At 34.2% G+C, this 18,695-nt stretch overlaps 1 protein-coding gene across 2 annotated transcripts in view; it reads right to left on the minus strand.

The window, feature by feature from the left end:
* The window catches only part of LOC142335331 (lactosylceramide 4-alpha-galactosyltransferase-like), a 51,342-nt gene that overhangs the window by 23,106 nt on the left and 9,541 nt on the right, over window positions 1-18,695 (minus strand). For both annotated transcript variants that reach the window (XM_075383782.1, XM_075383781.1), the window contains exon 2: window positions 1,798-2,459. In XM_075383782.1, coding sequence (XP_075239897.1) covers window positions 1,798-2,420 — 623 coding nt within the window. In that variant the 5' untranslated portion in view covers window positions 2,421-2,459. The remainder of the gene's footprint in view (window positions 1-1,797; window positions 2,460-18,695) is intronic.

Below are 18,695 nucleotides of genomic sequence, written 5' to 3' on the forward strand. Positions count from 1 at the left end.
GGGACAGCAAAAAAAGAAGCCAAAATCATGGGAGAGAAAGACAACAGAAAAAAGAAAGATAAAGAAGAGAGGTAGAGATAAAACAGTTCAAAAGAGAAAAGAAGACAATTAATTCCGGTTCTCATAAGAAAGATGAATGTGCTAAAGAGAAGACAATGGATGTGCCCAAAACGAGGAATGTGTTGATGAAAATGAATTGTTGACAAGCCTTTGCGCATGCCTTTACGAAGTAAAAAAACACAGAACTTAGTTAAAGGGCTGGCTAATGCCATCAAAATTTTCCTCAAAAAAATTAGAAGAAAAAGATAAAGCTATCATAATTTGTATGCAAAAATTTATTAGTAAGAGCGCTTAATATGAAAAAGTTCTCTATTGAGCGCTGGAAAAAATTGTATTTACTTCAAGAAATTTTGTCATATTTAATGGTTTTTGCATGGGCACCTTTTGGGTCTTCTACACTTCACAAACTTTGTTTGCTAAATTCTTCTTTACTAAGAAATTTCGTACCTCTATACTTTGACAAAACATATTCCTATCATCCATCTTTTAATGCTTGACGTTTTCGGTGAGTAACTACTTCTTCCCATATTTTCAAGACAACCTTTTCCATCAACAACAATTTTTTGACAATGAATTACGAAAAGCAATGTTTTCTTTTCGGTCATAAACCCTCTTTGTATTGACACAATTTTGATCATTTACCTTTTCAGAGTCAAAAGCTTTTCTGCCACAGACCGTTTTCTGATGAAATTTTTGGTCACAGACCTGTTTCTGAACAACTAATTGGCCAATGATTGTTCCGACACTATTATTATTGTTTATTGAAACACCGATTATTGTCTTTTTCTTCGACAAATTTCGGCAACAGGCTTTTTCGCATTTTCCGTAGAAAATGCTGTTCCAAGCATTTTTCAGTAAATGACACCACTTCTTAGCAACATATTGGGTCAGTGACATTTTGGCAACACTTTTTGTTCAATGTCCTTTTTGTAACAATTTTTGGTCAATGACGTTTTAGAAACATTGATTGGTCAGACCTTAAAGCACACGTTTTCGGTCAAAAACGCCAATCAAGCAACCGCTTAACCGTGCGCTTTGGTAGTACTGTTAAAAAATGCCGCTCAGTGATGCCTTTAAAACATGCCGCCTTGTGTTCACGCGGTTAATACATAGATGAGCTTTTGGCAACACTTTTCGGTCACTGACTTTCTTGTAACATTTTTCAGTCAATGAACTTTTAGAAACATTAATCGGTCAATGAACCTAAAGCACACTTTTTCGGTCATTAACCCCAATTAAGCGCGCCTCCAATCTTGATTGTTTGACAAAATTTAAAAATAAACAAAATTTTTTAACGATTTCTTGAGCTGCATTACGTTGCGCCATTAGATATGACTTCTGCAGGTTCTTATTTTCGGAAGTGTTTTTTGGTAGATGAAAAAATTTCAATGCCTCTTTGGAACGCTCCTTGTACTGGATCAAAAATTTGTCTACAAATTTTTGACCTATGTTTACAGAAGTTGTATGCTGTAAATTCTTACATAAGGCTTTATGAGCATCCGCTTGCTGAGTCATGCTTTGACAGTGAAAAAAGAACAAACTTTCACTTAGTTCAGTCTTGACTATAAATAAAAATTATGAAATTAGATGGCATCCTACAATGTCTCCTCGAGCATTTCATATATTCTCAAAAGTTCGGTTATAATTTCCAACAATGTTCATTCCATCAAATGGTAAGCAAACTTCTAAATTGGAAGGTTTTTGTCACATCGCATCTGAAAATGACAGCAAACTTACCCAGCATAGAACTGATCAATTCCATAGAAGTTGCGCAATGTCTTCAGACTTCGTAATGTCATCACGTCAAAGTCCAGATAAAACCCGCCGTACTTATACACGAGAGCCTGTCTCAAAGCATCACTCAAGTGGACCGCATGGTGTTCAGTGTTTCTAATCGTCAATCGTCTCTCGATTCCCTCTAAAGGTGTCCCTTTCAGAATTTCCAGAGTATCCATTGTATAGAACTCCAAACTGTGCGGATAATAACTCATAACCAGCTGGCAAAAATTAGAGTTTTCTGTCAAATTGATGTAATTTGCAGTCATTAATACCTTTGGTTTCAATTCTGAGTTCAAAACAGCAGATTCGATGACGCAACATTGGCGACCTCTCAAGGATTTCTTGTAAGAAGTTTCAATGTAGAAAATTTGCCTGCTCTCAACGTCAGAGCTTAATTTGGAAAATGTGTTCAGCCTTATGATCTGCTCACAAGTGACTAAATTTTTCTTCGAATGGTTCTTTTCATTAGAAGATTTAAAGTTTTCATGAAATGCTAACGTAATTAGAAATAAAATCATTAAGAGGAGTTTTATTTTGGCACGCTGACATCGCTGACAAAAAGAATTTGGTTGCAAACACATGACGTCAGAGAGTTATGAGACAATTTTTTAGATTCAAGACTAAACTTTTGAGCTATCGTTAAATGAGCTGATATTATGGTAGCATTGGATTTTACTAAATTGATACACCGAAACTACATTTTAACCACTTTTCTCCTATGAAGAGAAGAATGCTGATAATAATCATTCTTTTGTTTTAGTTTACGCTGATAGTGCACCCGAGATGTCATCAAATTGTTGCGCTGAATTTTGGACCTTGAAAATTCTAGCTGGGCTTTGTATTTCGGGTGAAAATTGAAAGTAAAAAGTACACACGCCTAACTTGTCTGTTAGGGTGAACTTAGGGTGAACTTCGCTAAAAAATAGCGAATGCCTTCATATCTTGTCAAATCGGATAAGGAATTGACAACGTCCCAATAGAGGTCGAGACATTTTTTCATCACCAATGAAAATCTTTTGTCTAACATTCTCTGAACACTTATCATCTCACTGAGTAAGCTTGTTTGTGTTACACAAATCCAAAGCATGAGCTAAGCGAATGAAATTGAAGGCCCATAATTAAAAAACTATAAAAAATTTATTCATATGGAAAAAATGAGTCCTGCAAAAATAGGTTTTTAATTCTCAGTTTTGAAAGCTCAAAATTCTGCAAATAAGTGATATAGTATTTCATGCAGTTTTGATGTTTATCAATTTTGTGGAGCTAATCATAAAATGATTCCAAATCTTAATTTATTTAACCATGAAGTTCTGTTCTTATTGTTAAAATTCCATTCTTGAGTTTTCTTCATTTTCTTCATTTTTTCTTCATTACACTTAAACTGATCATTTGACTCCTTCTCTGATCATAGGTTTTGTTTGTAGACCTTCTTCGTTTTAAATTGTTCATCTCTGTTTTGCGCTTAAAATAGGGATCAAACTTCTGATCAAATCCGTATTTAATTAGACTTTCATTCTCTTGATTCTCACTCAATACACTCTTCAGTTGACACTTTTTCAATACTAGCAATTGGCCACGCAAATCACGCAATAATAATATAAAACCGAAATCAGTCTTTCACTAGGCGAATGATTCTAGAAATTTTATCCCTTGTATCCGCGGATTGAATACCACCAAAAAGTTGCTTTGGAAATGAATAACTCTCACAAACAGAATTTTTAGCGATTTCGGAGAGCAAAATAAACCAAAAAATAACTACAATTTTCACTCGGATTTGTTAGAGCGAATGTACACGCTCTCAAAAGATTGCTAAACCGCATGACATGAAGCAGCCAGCAACCCCCGAATCTCGAAAAACTCCCTGACACTCGAACAATTTTGGGAACGTGCAAAAGCGGAACCTCCCATTTGATGGGGAAAAGGTATTTCGGATTAAACCAGTTTTTTTGGCACGAGAAAACATCACTTTAGATTATTTTCTTCTGCAGCCCACGCGCGACAAAAGTAAGGCTTCCACCCAAACCAAAATATGACGAACCGATTGAAGATGCGATCGACCAAACAGAAAATGAGAGGCAAATTTCTCTGCGGAGAGCGTCCATCGACCTTGTGAAATTAAGACGGTGTCTCCCTGTCATATTGCAGCTTCAGCACTGAGAGATGACAAATACTCTCGCAAAAATCCCCCCTATATATCATCTAGGACCTGTCGACATTAAAAATGAGGGAAATGCACAAAATAACTTTTATTCGCGAACGAAAAATAAACTTTGATCGATTCATTTTCTTTTTGCAAAAACAAAAAGGCTAAACAGTTTTACATTTCGACAGCACCCTGAAACAAAAGGATGGCAACTGCAATTTCAAAAACGGTAATGAAGACATCATCAGGGGCATGTTAATCACAAATTTGTAGACAACGACATCCAACGACAAATTGTTCTGCCATACAGTTGAAACAGAGAGGGCACTGAGTATTGCTGTAAATATGAAAAAGGACCAAAAAAAACAGCAATGAACTTCAAGGAACAATACGCACAGCATAACCACAGTACAGCAATACGAGCAATTTTGAAGCAATTTTGAGCACAACCAGAGCAACGAAACAGAAACGAAATCAATCCTGAACCCAATGGCATCTGCATAAACTGTGGTAAAAACAGTTCAACAATTCACCGACAGATTTTATTCATTATGGGTATGAAGTGTAATCACTGTAGTCTTCTCAATCACTTCGCAAAGGTATATCGAAAAAAAACAGAACAGAAATGAAAAGTTTTGCAAAACAATAGAGTAAAAAAAATCAAAATTCATAAATACACAGAAATTCTGACGATTCAAAGCTAAATTGTATCAATGACAATGAAAAATACGATTCCGCTGATGTTTCCGATAGAAATCTCTGATACAAATAAAATTGCAAAACATGACTATAACTATCGGAAACACAAATTGTTTTTGCTACTAGATTCACGCAGCGGACGTACTTGCTAAACCTATAAGGTACCACTGAAATGCTAAATGTTCAGAGCAAACACCACTAAGTTTAAAATTATTTTAGAAAAACATGGTGGAAACACAGAAACAGTAAACACGCCAATTCATTTCAATAACTTGCAATTACAACGTGCAACAATTTTTGTTGTTTGGATGCTTTCAAACCAATTCTGGGTCGAGATTGATTTAATCAATTAGGAATGAAAGTCATGCAACTTTTTTGTCCAGATACTGAAATTTATAACATGAAACCTCAATACTCGATAAAGATGGTAATCGCGGACGAATCATCAGGACTGATTAGTGGACTCAAAAAGTCTTAAAATCACACTGTTAAATCAAAATTTCCTAAAAACTATCAAGTTGCACATCAAAAAGAACGAAAGAGTCCTAATTTTTTTACAACCAAGAGTGAGAAACGAACCTGTAATTTGTTAAATGAAGGCTAAACTGATAAGTTTTCAAGCTGTTGGGACCATTACTTTATTTCGCCTATTGTCATAAATGTAAAAAAGACCAGCCCATCAAAATAGACTTGAAAATTGGGATATATCTTTGCACAAGAGCAAATACCAAATGCAGAATATTGATTTGCTTATTGAAACAGTTTCACGGACACTGTGAAATTTACTGCAAGAGACAATTTATCTTACAACAATCGGCTTTCAGAACGCATATGGTGAAGAACTTAATTTACTCCCTGTTACATCTCGCCAATGTTATTTCAATCTGGTCAGTGGCGATAAGACGGGCAGGCACATTCCGCTTTGCAACGGGTTTTTATAGCTTACCGGATATGACTGCTGAATTTCAAGAAGCGATTGACTGTACATTGATCGGACTTAACACTAATTTTGTTTTCTTGACGATATTCTGATAGCAAGCAGGGAGAAAAATGAAGACCATATACAATTAGTAAAGACTAGATGATGACATTTTTCGAGTGCTTTTCTCAAAGTGTCATCTTGCAAAAAAGGACATAGATTAACTAAGTCACAAAATCACTCGATCTGTAAAAACCTAATTAGCAAAAAAACAGATGCAATACAACTTCTCAACGCTTAAAAAGTTTTAAAAAGTTGAGATCGTGGACAGGTTCAGTTAATTATTTCAGAAAAATTGTTCCAAACTTGTTTCAACTTTTTTTTGTCTTTTACAAATCTCGATAAAGAAAAGCACAAATTTCGTATAGAGGACAAACATAAAAAACAAATGCAAACACTTGAACCGGACTTGAACAACATACCCCAGAAGGTTGGCAAACAGTAGCATGGGCCTCGGGTTTCCTAAATTCACTAAAAGAACGCTATAGTTTTAATAAACAAGAATTTTTCGGTGTGGTTTGTTCTATGAAACTATTCAAATACTACATATACGTAAACCGTTTATTTTCATAACAGATCATACAGCGCTACTGTCAATATTGCTTGAAAACACTGCTAGCAAATCATATAAATGTTGTCTCACAAAATGGGTTGATAGACTACTTCCATTCGGTTTCTCGCCGTTCATTTACCAGGCTCAGAAATAGAACTAGTTGATTACAATTTGTGCAAACCGCAAAACTCATCTGCTAATATATCCACATACGATTAGCATATTCATAGTTGCCAAATTAGACGCAATTAACCAATCCAAGAAAAATTTTATGAAAATCTATGCTGATTTTGTGGGGCAAACAAACGCAAAAAAAACTAAACAATAATACTAACAACAAAACAAATTTTCAGCGCGAAAACAAAAAATATTTGTGGAGCCGTAATAATGAAAAAATAGATAGCGAATTTAATACCACTCATTCCAATTCTAGTCTGCCAGCTCATGAAACAAACAACTCATATTCACCCAATCTAAAAATTGACAATTTACCCCCTCAAACTCTAGATTTGCACATGAGTCAGAACCGTCAAAATCATCCCCACAACAAAAAAAAATCCTCAGCCCCAGGAATGGACGCAAACATCAGTTACAGATACCCCTTCAACAAGAGACGACTTGTATTACAAATTCTTTGATTTTGCCTTAGCAAAATTTTTCTCGTGTTCAAAGATGGCCAGCCTCTCTTAAAAGGACGCCGATCTAAAAGATTAGAGACTGTTTTGTAATTGAGACCGAGGAGCGGTAAAAACATTTATCATCGTACATACACAACTATTGGTAGGGTGTAAATCTGAAGTGTTTGTGTATGTGTTCACAACGAAATTGCAATAGCCAACACAATCAAAGACTTACATGTTGAGGAATTAGATGCAGAACAGAAAAATGCTGATATTAATCATTCTTTTGTTTTTGTTTACGTTGGTAGTGCACCCGAGATGCCATCAAGTTTTTGCCCTCAATTTAGGACCATGACATTTCTTGGCTCTAGTTCAGGTGAAAATCGAAAGGAAAAATCTCACATGTCTATTTTGTCTGTTAAGGTGAACTTAGAGTGAACTTCGCTAAAAAACAGCGGATGTATTCATATCTTGTCAAATGGGATAAAGAAATGACAATGTCCCAATAGAGGTAGAGACATTTTTTCATCACCTATAAAAATTGCTTGTCTGACATAATGTGACAACTTATGAGTAAGTTTGTTTGTGTTACGAAAATCCAAAGCATGAGCTAAGCAATTAAAAATGAAAGCCGAAACAATTTAATTTTGTATTCAAATGGAAGAAATGAATTCAGCAAGAAAAAATGTTTGATTCCCTGTTTTGAAAGCTCAAAGTTCAACCTTGAGTTGAAAATCTTATTAACTGTTCATTACTGTTAAATTGATCATTTGGTTCACGGTCTCATCATAAATTTAGTTTCTTGACCTTCTTCATTTTAATTCACTCACTTCTGTTTTGCGCTTAAGTTAGGGATCAAACTGCTGACAAATCCGTATTTAATTTTACGTTCATTCTCTTTGTTCTCAATACACTCTTCAGTTGAATCTTTTTCAAAACTAGCATTTTGCTAAGCAAATTACGCAAAAATAATTAAAACCCGAAATCAGTCTTTTGTTTAGCGAATCGTTCTAGAAATTTCATCCCTTGAGTTTGTGGAGCGAATACCACTAAAAATTGCTTTGCAAATAAAAAAATCTCTCAAACAGAATTTTAAATGATCTCCGGGCGCAAAATGAGCCAAACAATAACTACAATTTTAACTGGGATTTGGACGAGAGAACGTGCATTCTCTCAAAAGATTGCTAAAACGCAAGACATGGTGCACCCAGCAACCTACAAATCTTGAAAAACTCCCCTGTCACCCAAAAAATTTGGATCGTGCAACAGTGAAACCACCCATTTGATGGGAACAAATTAATTCGGAGAAAAACAGCAATTTTAGCACTTTAGATTCTCTGCTGGAGCCCACGCTCAACATTAGTAAAACTCCATCCAAACCAAAATATGATGAACCAAATGGAGATGCGGTCGACCAAACAGAAATTGAGAGACAAATTTATCTGCGGAGAGCGTCCATGGACCCTCTGAAATTAAAACGGTGTCTCTCTACCATATCAGACTATCATTACGGAAAGACAACAAATACTCACACAAAAACTTCCCCTAGACATCATCTACGATCTGTCGACACTAAAATAGTGGGAAATGCTCAAAATAACTTTTATTCGCGGAAGAGATATAATATTGATCAATTAATTTTCTTTTCCCAAAAAACAAAAAAGCGAAACAGTTTGACAATTCGACATCCTCAGGAGCATATTCTTCACAAATATGTTAGACGACAACATCCAACGACATATTGCTCTGCCATACAGTTGAATCAGAAAGGGCATTGAGTATTGCAGTAAATATGGAAAAAGGACCAAAAAAACCAGCAATGAACTTCAAGGAACAATACGCACAGCATAACCACAGTACAGCAATACGAGCAATTTTGAAGCAATTTTGAGCACAACCAGAGCAACGAAACAGAAACGAAGTCAATCCTGACCCCAATGGCATCTGTAGAAGCTGTGATAAAAACAGATCAACAAATTACAAACAGATTTGCATCGCTCTGGTTAAAAATTGTAATCACTGTGTTCTTCTCAATCACTTCGCAAATGTATACGGGAAAAAACAGAACATCAATAAAACAAAGAAATCAAAAATCATGGAAACACAGAAATTCTGACGGACCAACCGTAAATTGTATCAATTACAAAGAAGAATACAATTACCATTATGTTTCCTCAGAAGATAATTATGTCGCTCCGATAGAAAGCTCCGATACGAATAACATTGCACCGCAGAACAAGACTCTTACTATCAGAAACCGAAGTGATATTTGCTACTAGACTCAGGCAGCGGACGTACTTGCTAAGCATATAATGTAACACAGAAATGCTAAATGGCGAGACAAAAAACCACTAGAAATCAAATCATTTTGGAACGAAACGGTGGAAACAATAGCAACATTAAACACGACAATTCATTTCTATATCTTGTAATTACAACTTGCAAAATTTTTGTTGTGGATACTTTCAAACCAATTCCCATTCGGTATTTATTCGATCAACTAGGAAATAAAATCATGCAACTTTTTTGTCCAGATACTGAAATTTAAACCATCAATCATCAATGCTCGATAAAAAAGATAATCGCGGACGAATCTTCAGGATTTATTATTTGACTCGAAACCTCTATAAAGCACGCAATGAAATTGTAACTTCATAGAAAATATCAAGTTGCACATCAGAAAGAACAAAATTTTAATCATTTACAACCAATAGTAAAAATTGAAATCAAAAATTGTTAAATGAAGGCCAAATTGATAAGTTTTTAAGCTGTTAGGGCCACAGCTTTTTTTTCATCTATTGTCATAAATGAAAAAAGGACCAGCCGATCAAAAAGCCCTAGATTTAAAAATTTGAATATATCTTTGCACAGGAACAAATACCAAATACAAACTTTTGATTCGCTTATTCAAACAGTTTAACAGACATTGTGAAACACACCGCAAGATAAAAGATATCTTACAACAATCGATTTGCAGAACGCAAATGGCCAACCTAATTTACACCCTGATACAGCTCGCCGTTGTTATTTCAATCTAGTTAGTGGCGATATGAGGGCCACAATCCGCTTTAAAACGGGTTTTTCTGGCCTAACGGATATGACTGCTGGATTTCAAAAAGCAATTTACTGTACATTGATTGGACTGTAATCTAATTTTTTTCGACGAATTTATGATAGAAAGCAGAGGGAAAACTGAAGACCATTTACAATTAGTAAGAAATTGTCTGAAAAAAACTAGACGACGTAAACTTTCGAATCAGTTCAGCAAAATGTAGTTTTGCAATAAGGGATATAGACTGACTAGGACAAAAAATCACTTCATCTGGAATAATTCAATTACCAAATAAAACAGACGCAATGCTACTTCTCAATGCTCCGACAATTCTAATCTTCCCAATTTGTCTTGTTTATGTTGAAAAGCACAAATTTCGTCTCAAATTTGAAAAGCACAAAACTCATGTGGAGGGACGAACTTGAAAAACAGTTCCAACAATAAAAAATTAGCTGAAACTATAGAAAATAAACATTCGAACCCAGATTTACCAACACGCACAAAATGCACGAAAGCCTCTGAGCTGCACTTGAAAAAGCCCCAGAAAGTTGGCAAATAGTAGCATGCGACTCGCATCTCCTTAATTCAGCAAAAAAAACGCTATAGTTTTAATGAACCAGAATTTTTCGATGTGGTTCGTTCGATTAAACATTTCAAGTGCTACCTATATAGTATAACAATCATTGTTATCACAGATCATAGAGCGTTACTATCAATTTTGTCTGAAATTAGAGCAAACAAATCATTTAATTGTTGTCTCACAAAATGGGTTGATAAACCACTTCCGTTCGATTTCTCGATCGTTCAATTACCAGGCTCAAAAATGGGTCTTGTAGATTACATTTTGCGCAAATCGGAACTGGCAGCTGCTAATATAGCCACATATGATGAGCAGTTCATAGTTGCAAATTAGACGCAATTAAACTATCCGAGAAAAAATTTTATGAAAAACACACAATTAAGCTGATTTTGCTAGGCAAACCAACGCGAAAAAAAGTAAACACAAAAACTCTAAACATCAACGACAAAAAAATTAATAAAGTTGCAGGGCAAAACAAGAATATTCTTGAAGCCGTAATAATGAAAAAACAATTAGCGAATTAGTTATCACTCATTCCAATTATAGTCTGCCAGCTCACGAAACAAACAACTCAAACTCGCCACAAATCAATTGCCTTTCAATCTTTCAAACTTTAAATAAATCGCAAATAATTTTCAATCTGTCTCAATGATGTCAAACTCCAAAAAAGCGAAACAATCTAACGTTTGTCAAAGTACACCCTCAGAAGCTAGATTTGCGGATGAAGCGGAACAGTCGAAATTATCCCCAACAGCAACAATATCCTCAACGCCAGGAACGGATGTAAATATCAGTTAAAGATACCCCTTCAACGAGAGAAGAATTGTGTAACGCATCCTTCAATTTCGCCTTAGCAATCAAATTATCGTATTCACTGACGGCCAGCCTTACCTCAAATGACGCCTTTCCAAGAAGACTAAGAACTGTAATTTAACTGAGATAGAGGAGCAGTGAAAATAAATATCACCGTAAATACACAAGTATTAGAAGGATATACATGTCAAGAGTGTTTGTTCTTGTGTCGATCATCGAATTGCGATACCCAACACAATCATGAACGCCCATGTTGAGGCCATCCATGCAATCTAGCCAGGAAGGTGGGTACTGACGTACATGGTAATGTCTGAATGGTAGTTTTAAAGGCACTGCTATCAGCTGACAAAGACAACCAAATGTAATCCTTGCGTCAAAATTGGTGAAAAAATTTGAAACCTTTGACTCCTTCTAATAAATGGAAACCATTTAAGCTAAGATTCAAAGAGATTTCGGTGGTCCTATGAAAAGGATCAGGAAGTCTATTTTCTAGGATGTATAAATCGCTTTTTCAAAATTTCCTACAGCTGGAGTATTGGACGGCGGAAATGGCACAACGTTTTAAACTCATCCAAACATCCAAAATTATCTGTTATTGATTGGCCTAACACGCGCAATTGGACTAGATCTATCTAAATGTAAAACGGGTCAGCAAGTTGAATCAGTTTGTTATCAAAACAATATTAATCTCATTGATGACCTAATACACGATTATAGAGCAATTGAACTAGTAACGAGGCTAACACAAACAATTAAGAGTTGTTTTGCATGAATAGTATGAATTAAAACCGCGGCCCAAAAGCAGTTTTATTTGATGGTTTCAATAAATTCGATAAATTAACAATTGCAATTTTGCCGTCAAAAACAATGAACCCTGCACTATTTGAGAAACCTTTTGGACAAATGCCTAACACTCCTTTTAATAACATAACGACAGAACCAGACCCAACAGTTAGTCATATGAACCAATTTTGAAAAATAAATTTAGATCTAGAAACTGTCAGTTTGGATGAATTAACACCAGAATACCGTTTGGATGATGGCTCGAGAAGCGATGTGAATTCGAACGACGACGAACAACATGCGCTAACTCAACACGCAGAGTAATCCAACACCCAGAAGTAAGATTACCCATCCAAAGAACAAAGACATCTCTCACATTAAAACCTGCCAATAAAACAGAAAAATTTTTTTTCAAAAATAGACTTGAAGGACTATGCCATGTTCCAGCTCCAGGGTCATTAGTAGTAAAGACAAACGACTATACATCTATGATGAAGGAACCTGCGAAACAAGAGTCAACAATCAAAAAATCAGATCTGGCAAAAATTTGGAACGAAGGCAGAAGAACAAACAGAAATGAGCCAATGTTAAGTTTTAAACGAAGCAATGGCCAAAACCTTACGGGAAAAACAACAGAAGAAATAGTACAAAAACATGCTAACGAAGCCTGTAACAAATTTGAAGGCGAAGAAACATTAAGCAACGACGAATAAACGACGATACAATTTGTGTGTCTTCAATCCACTCGAGTGTATCTAGAGCTTTGCGAGTGATAATGCCAACCATGCGCAAAATAAATTGGACAAATCGCTCCACAAACGCCCACACCACGTTTTTGACCTAAGTTTCCACCAATTGAACTAGAGTAAAATCTTTTAAAATTCACCTTTCAAAATAAATCTTTCAAAAAATGATTTAATCATTTCAAAAATCACATTAAGCTCTAACCACTATTCAAATGTTCCTCCACAAACAAAAACCTCAATGACGGTTAAGAAGGCGAAATGTACTTCACACTCAGAATCTGATTAAGATAAAAAATATTCTGAGAAACAATTATTTTTATTAGATATGATAAACAGCCCAGCACAAACGTATATAATTTTCCGATCTTCGAAAAAGTAATTTCTTTCCATCAAGGAGGAACTATGTTATAGATTACGTGCATTTGTTTTGTTTATTAAATTTGCGCAGCCTATCAATAATTGACTCAAAACCATAATTAAGTTCATCTTGACATTTCGTGATAATTGATTCAGTTAATTTGTCAAGTTGGAAATCTTCTCATTGATCTTAATTTCTTTATCTGACTCATTGTCTGATCATAAGTTTAGTTTCATGATCTTTGCCACCTTTCTAATTTGCTCATTTCTGTCTTCTGCTTAAATTAGAGCACAAACTGCTGATCAAATCAGGTTTTGATCTTACCCTCATTCACTTGGTTGTCAATACAAGGCTCAGTTGACCCTCTTTCAATAATAGCAATTCGTCAAGCAAATCATGCGCAAATATAATTCAAATCCAAACACAGTCTTTTGCTAAGCGAATCGCTCTAGAAATTTCATCCCCTAGATTCGCGGAGCGGATACTTTAAAAAGGTTTTTTTGGAAACAAATAAATTTCTAAAACTACTATAAACAATTTCGCTTAGCGAATTGAACCAATCAGTAATTACCATTTTAATTCGGCGGAGTTTGTGGAACAAAAAAATACTCAGATAAAAAATTGATAAAACCAACAATAAAAAATGAACAAATAAAACGTTTTTGAAAATGGAACGATGCAATAATGATGCGCTACGTCAATAGTAATACATATATCTGAGTTTCTCAAAAAACCCAATGCTTTTTAAAGAATTAATTGAAGAGAGCAATTTGATTTTCATCTCTGTCTTGTGCTTAATTTAGGGATCAAACTAATGATCAAATCCGTGTTTAATTTTAAATCCAATCTCTTGATTGTCAATACATTGTTCAATTGACTCTCTTTCGAAACTAGCAATTCGACAAGGAAACCAGGCAAATAAATCAAACACAAAATTTGTTCTTCGCTACGCGAATCGCTCAAAAAGTTTCGTTCCTTGCATTTGCGGAGCGATTAGACAAAGAAGTTGTTTAGGAAAAAAATTCTCTCAGAATTCTAAGTAATTTCGCGGAGCTAAATGAAGCAAACAACTATCAAAAAATAAACTTGGATTTTGCTGAGCAAACGTACACTCTGGCACTTTATCAGAAAAGATATGGGACCTGTTGTTTTGAGAAGAATTAACAATTAGACATGAAACAGAAGGGGAAGCTACGTTTATTCTTTTCGAAGACAGTTAAGTTCAAAGTCATGACGGCATTTAGCTGTCAAATGAGATAGATTAATGGCTTGAGTTGGAATTTCATACAAACATCAATTAGGTCAGTTATTATTCAGAAAATCATACCACTACAGAAAATGAATAAAAACAGGCAAAAGTTGAAAGTTATTTTTCGAGAAAAAAGTGTCGAAGCCGGTAAGATCAAAACTTATTCAATAAAAATATTGAATGTAATCATTTGCGCCTTATAATCAAAGCGATTAATGTGATATACGACTTGTCAAAAATGTGACATTAGTGTTGTGATAGGACAAGGATCATAAGTTTAGTTTCATGATCTTTGCCACAATTCTAATTTTCTCATATCTGTCTTGTGCCTAAATTAGGGCACAAACTCCTGATAAAATCAGCATTTGATTTTACCCTCATTCACTTGGTTGTCAATACAAGTTTTAGTTGACCCTCTTTCAATAATAGCAATTCGTCAAGCAAATCATGCGCAAATATAAATCAAATCCAATCTCAGTCTTTCGCTGAGCGAATGGCTCTTGAAGTTTCATCACTTTTATTCGCAGAGCGGATTCCATGAAGAGGTTGTTTTGGAAACAAATAATTTTCTAATATTACAATAAGCAATTTCGCTGAGTAAAGTGAACCAATCAGTAATTACAACATTAACTTGGATTTCGCGGAGCAAAAATACACTCTGATAAAAGATGGATCAAAAGGACAATTAAAAAATTCGACAAAAAACGGGTTTTCGAAAACGGAACGACGCAAAAATGATGCGTTACCTCAATAGTAATACATATAACTGAGTTTCTGAAAAAGCCGATGTTTTTTACTTTTTTTATTAATTAACTGATGAGAGCAATTTGATTTTCAAAGCAAACAGGCAGGAAAAGTAATGTGAAATCGTAATGAATGAGCCCGCTCAACCACGTTTTTGACGTAAGTTTCCACCAATTGAACCAGAGTAAAACTTTTTAAAATTCACCTTTCAAAAAAATCTGTCAAAAAATGATTTAATCATTTCAAAAATCACATTAAGCTCTAACCACTATTCAAATGATAATATCTCATTGAAGGGCCAATGTTTACAATTAAAATGTATAAAAGACAAGGCAAACAACAATTTCAGATAAAACTACAAGCATTATTCACGATGTAACTATAGATTTAAACTAGATGTCGAAACAATTTTTGGATAAAACTAATGAAGAAGTCAAAGTAGCATAAGATAAACTGTAAACTATAAGAAGTGACTAGCATTTTGCCAAAAAATAAATGTGACCTGTCTTTTTTGAGAAAAACTAACAAGTAGTCTGAAAACAAAAGAGGAACCTTAGAAAGAATGTTTACCTTTTTTCAATCACAGTTATATTCAAAGTCATATAGGCAATTAGTTGTCAAATGAGATCGAGTAATGACTTAAATGATACCTTCATACAAAAATAATTGAGATGTGTCTTTATTCAGAAAGTCGTACGACTACAAAAGATAAAAATAGAAGCAAAAATCAAAGTCATTTCATCTTTGGAGGGAAAAGCGTTGAAACCTATAAGATCAAAATCGATTCACAAGAGATAATAAATATAATCAACTGCGCCTTAAATTCAATACGACTAATGTAATATGCGACTTATCAAAAATGTGTAATCAATTTGATGATCGGACAAGTCATTAAAGAAGAACCCCAAAAATTGGAAAGCGTCAAAAAACAAATTAAATACTTACGAAAGACTGTTGTATCAGCGCCAGAAAACCATTATTAAAGTTTTAAAAGAGCAATTAGGACTTTATAAATTACTTGAAAAAGATTGCGACCTCTATGCTCTAAGAGACTTCGCAATAAATTTGCAGATTTAGGATTAAAAGCAGCAACACCAAAAAGCTACTATTTTTTAAAAACAATTCTCTCAGAATTCTAAGCAATTATCAAAATATAAACTTGGATTTTGCTGAGCGAAAGTAGTCTCTGGCATTTTATCAGAAAAGATATGGAACCTGTTGTTTTGAGAAGAATTAACAATTAGACATGAAACAGAAGGGGAAACTACGGTTAAACTTTTCGAAGACAGTTAAGTTTAAAGTCATGAAGGCATTTAGCTGTCAAACGAGATAGATTAATGGCTTAAGTTGGAAATTCATTCAAAAATCAATTAGGCCAGTTATTATTCAGAAAATCATACCACTGCAGAAATAGAATAAAAACAGGCAAAAACAGAAAGTCATTTTTCGAGGAAAAGGTGTCTAAGCCGGTAAGATCAAGACATATTCAATAAAAATATTGAATGTAATCATTTGCGCCTTTTATTCAATGCGATTAACGTGATATACGACTTTTCAAAAATGTGCCATTCGTGTGGTGATAGGACAAGTCAGCAAAAGAGAACATCAAACATTGGAACACGTGGAAAACAAATTAAAAATAAGCAGCAATTGTCGTATCAGCGCTCAAAGTTCCTGAAAACCTTTACTAAATTTTGAAAGAGCAACTAGTATATTTTAGAGCACTTAAAAAATATTGCTGTCTCTATCTTTTATGGGACTACGCTATAAATTTGCAGAAGAAGATTACAATTGGTAATACCAAAAAACAACTAGTTTTTTGTAAATTTATTAAAACATTAGGACAACAAAACTGCATTATTTCAACTAAAAAGGTTACATTTAACTCGTTGCTGTGCAGGAATCTCATTGTTAATGTCATTAGTGGAACAAAAACAAAAGACTACATATTAAGCCTGATTAGTTATTATTCGTGCTTTTCCTTTAAAACAATAAGTACCAAATGTTACCAAAATAGTTAACCTGACCAAAAAGTCAATTTATCAAAAGAAAATTTTGAATATTGGATACCTGACCTTTTTTTAGGAAAAACGCACTATGTATCAACTAAAAGCTTCAGATAGTTTCTTTAATAGCTCCCGAAATAATTAGTTGGAAATTGCATAAAAAAGACTGAGTAATAAACCGAAAAAGAACATTAAAAGCTGGTAAACCTACGAAACTTTTGTAAGATTTGCGAAAACAGTTTGTCGCAGCCTTACAAACCTCGAGCTTTACTCACAAAAACACAAAATTGTTTCATTGGATCAGATTTAAAAAACCTTTAAATGAAAAAAAAATGTTTTTGTAACTGGGATGAAAAAAAGCAGAATACATATATTTCAAAATATACAGCTCCGAAAAAATTCCAAATCCATTTTAAAAGTCAAGATCAACAACGGTATCAAAACTGGCCTTCCTGAAACTTCCGACTATTAGGGAATTAATGTTTCGGAATTATTGCATTATTGTTTTTTCGGCAAAAAAAATCCTAATATCAGAAATAAACTCTGCAATATTTATCAAAATCAGTTAAAATTGTTAAAAGACCGCTAAAAATATTTCCAGAAAACCTTCAGAAGCACCGGAGGTACGCTTAGTCCTTATATGAGTTAAGGAAGATTGTGTCAGCAGTTTTTGTCTGCACCACTGGTCAACCTGGACAAAGTGGCCAAATAGGCATAATTGATTCCATTTTCATCGAAAAAAGTGACAAAATGCTGAATTTTTAAAAACTTAGCCCAATAATTCACCAAAAATTTTTATTAAAACAACTAATCATCTCTCTTCTATCTCAAAATTTAAAACCAGACTATCGTTATAAATTTTATCAATTTTTTGCAAAAATTGGTTAAAATAACGAAAAATAATGCCAATACAACGGAAGACATAACGTTCAAAAATCAATCAACCTCCATAAATCTGGAGAGCAAAATTTATAAAAACTTTTCGGACAGAAAATCTACGCTTAACAAGATTTCTAATGATACAACTCACAATCCTGTACGATGAATTTATCGATCGGTCAAAACTGAGAGAAAAGAAACACTGTTGGTATATAGTTCCTCCCCTACTAAAGTGAGAGGAATAAAAAGTGTTGAATTGGGATCTCACGCGCATTCAAACAACTTTATTTTGAACAACGGCGATAAACAAACATAAAAAGAAATCTGTTTCATCAAATTTTCCTGTTAATCACAGAAACACGAAGAAACTCGACAACTTGAAATGAGAAAAAATTGATGAGTGACTTCGTCTCAGATTCAGGAGACGCTAGAAAAACATAATTTTCCATATTGCTAAGACTTTTCAATTATTTCAACGTTGGACCAGTACTATTTGAATGATTTTTGCTAAATACTTACTTTCTTCGGATATTGTTTTATGTCAAAATCACTTATCCGAATTCCAGAATATGCTCACAACAGAAAAAAACACCGTTGTTTTGAAAAATGACAGTCAAACTCACGTTTGAAAGGTTGGCTGCGCAAAAAATTG

This window comes from Convolutriloba macropyga, chromosome 2, assembly GCF_964194025.1.
Source record: "Convolutriloba macropyga chromosome 2, txConMacr16.3, whole genome shotgun sequence".
NCBI lineage: Eukaryota > Metazoa > Xenacoelomorpha > Acoela > Convolutidae > Convolutriloba > Convolutriloba macropyga.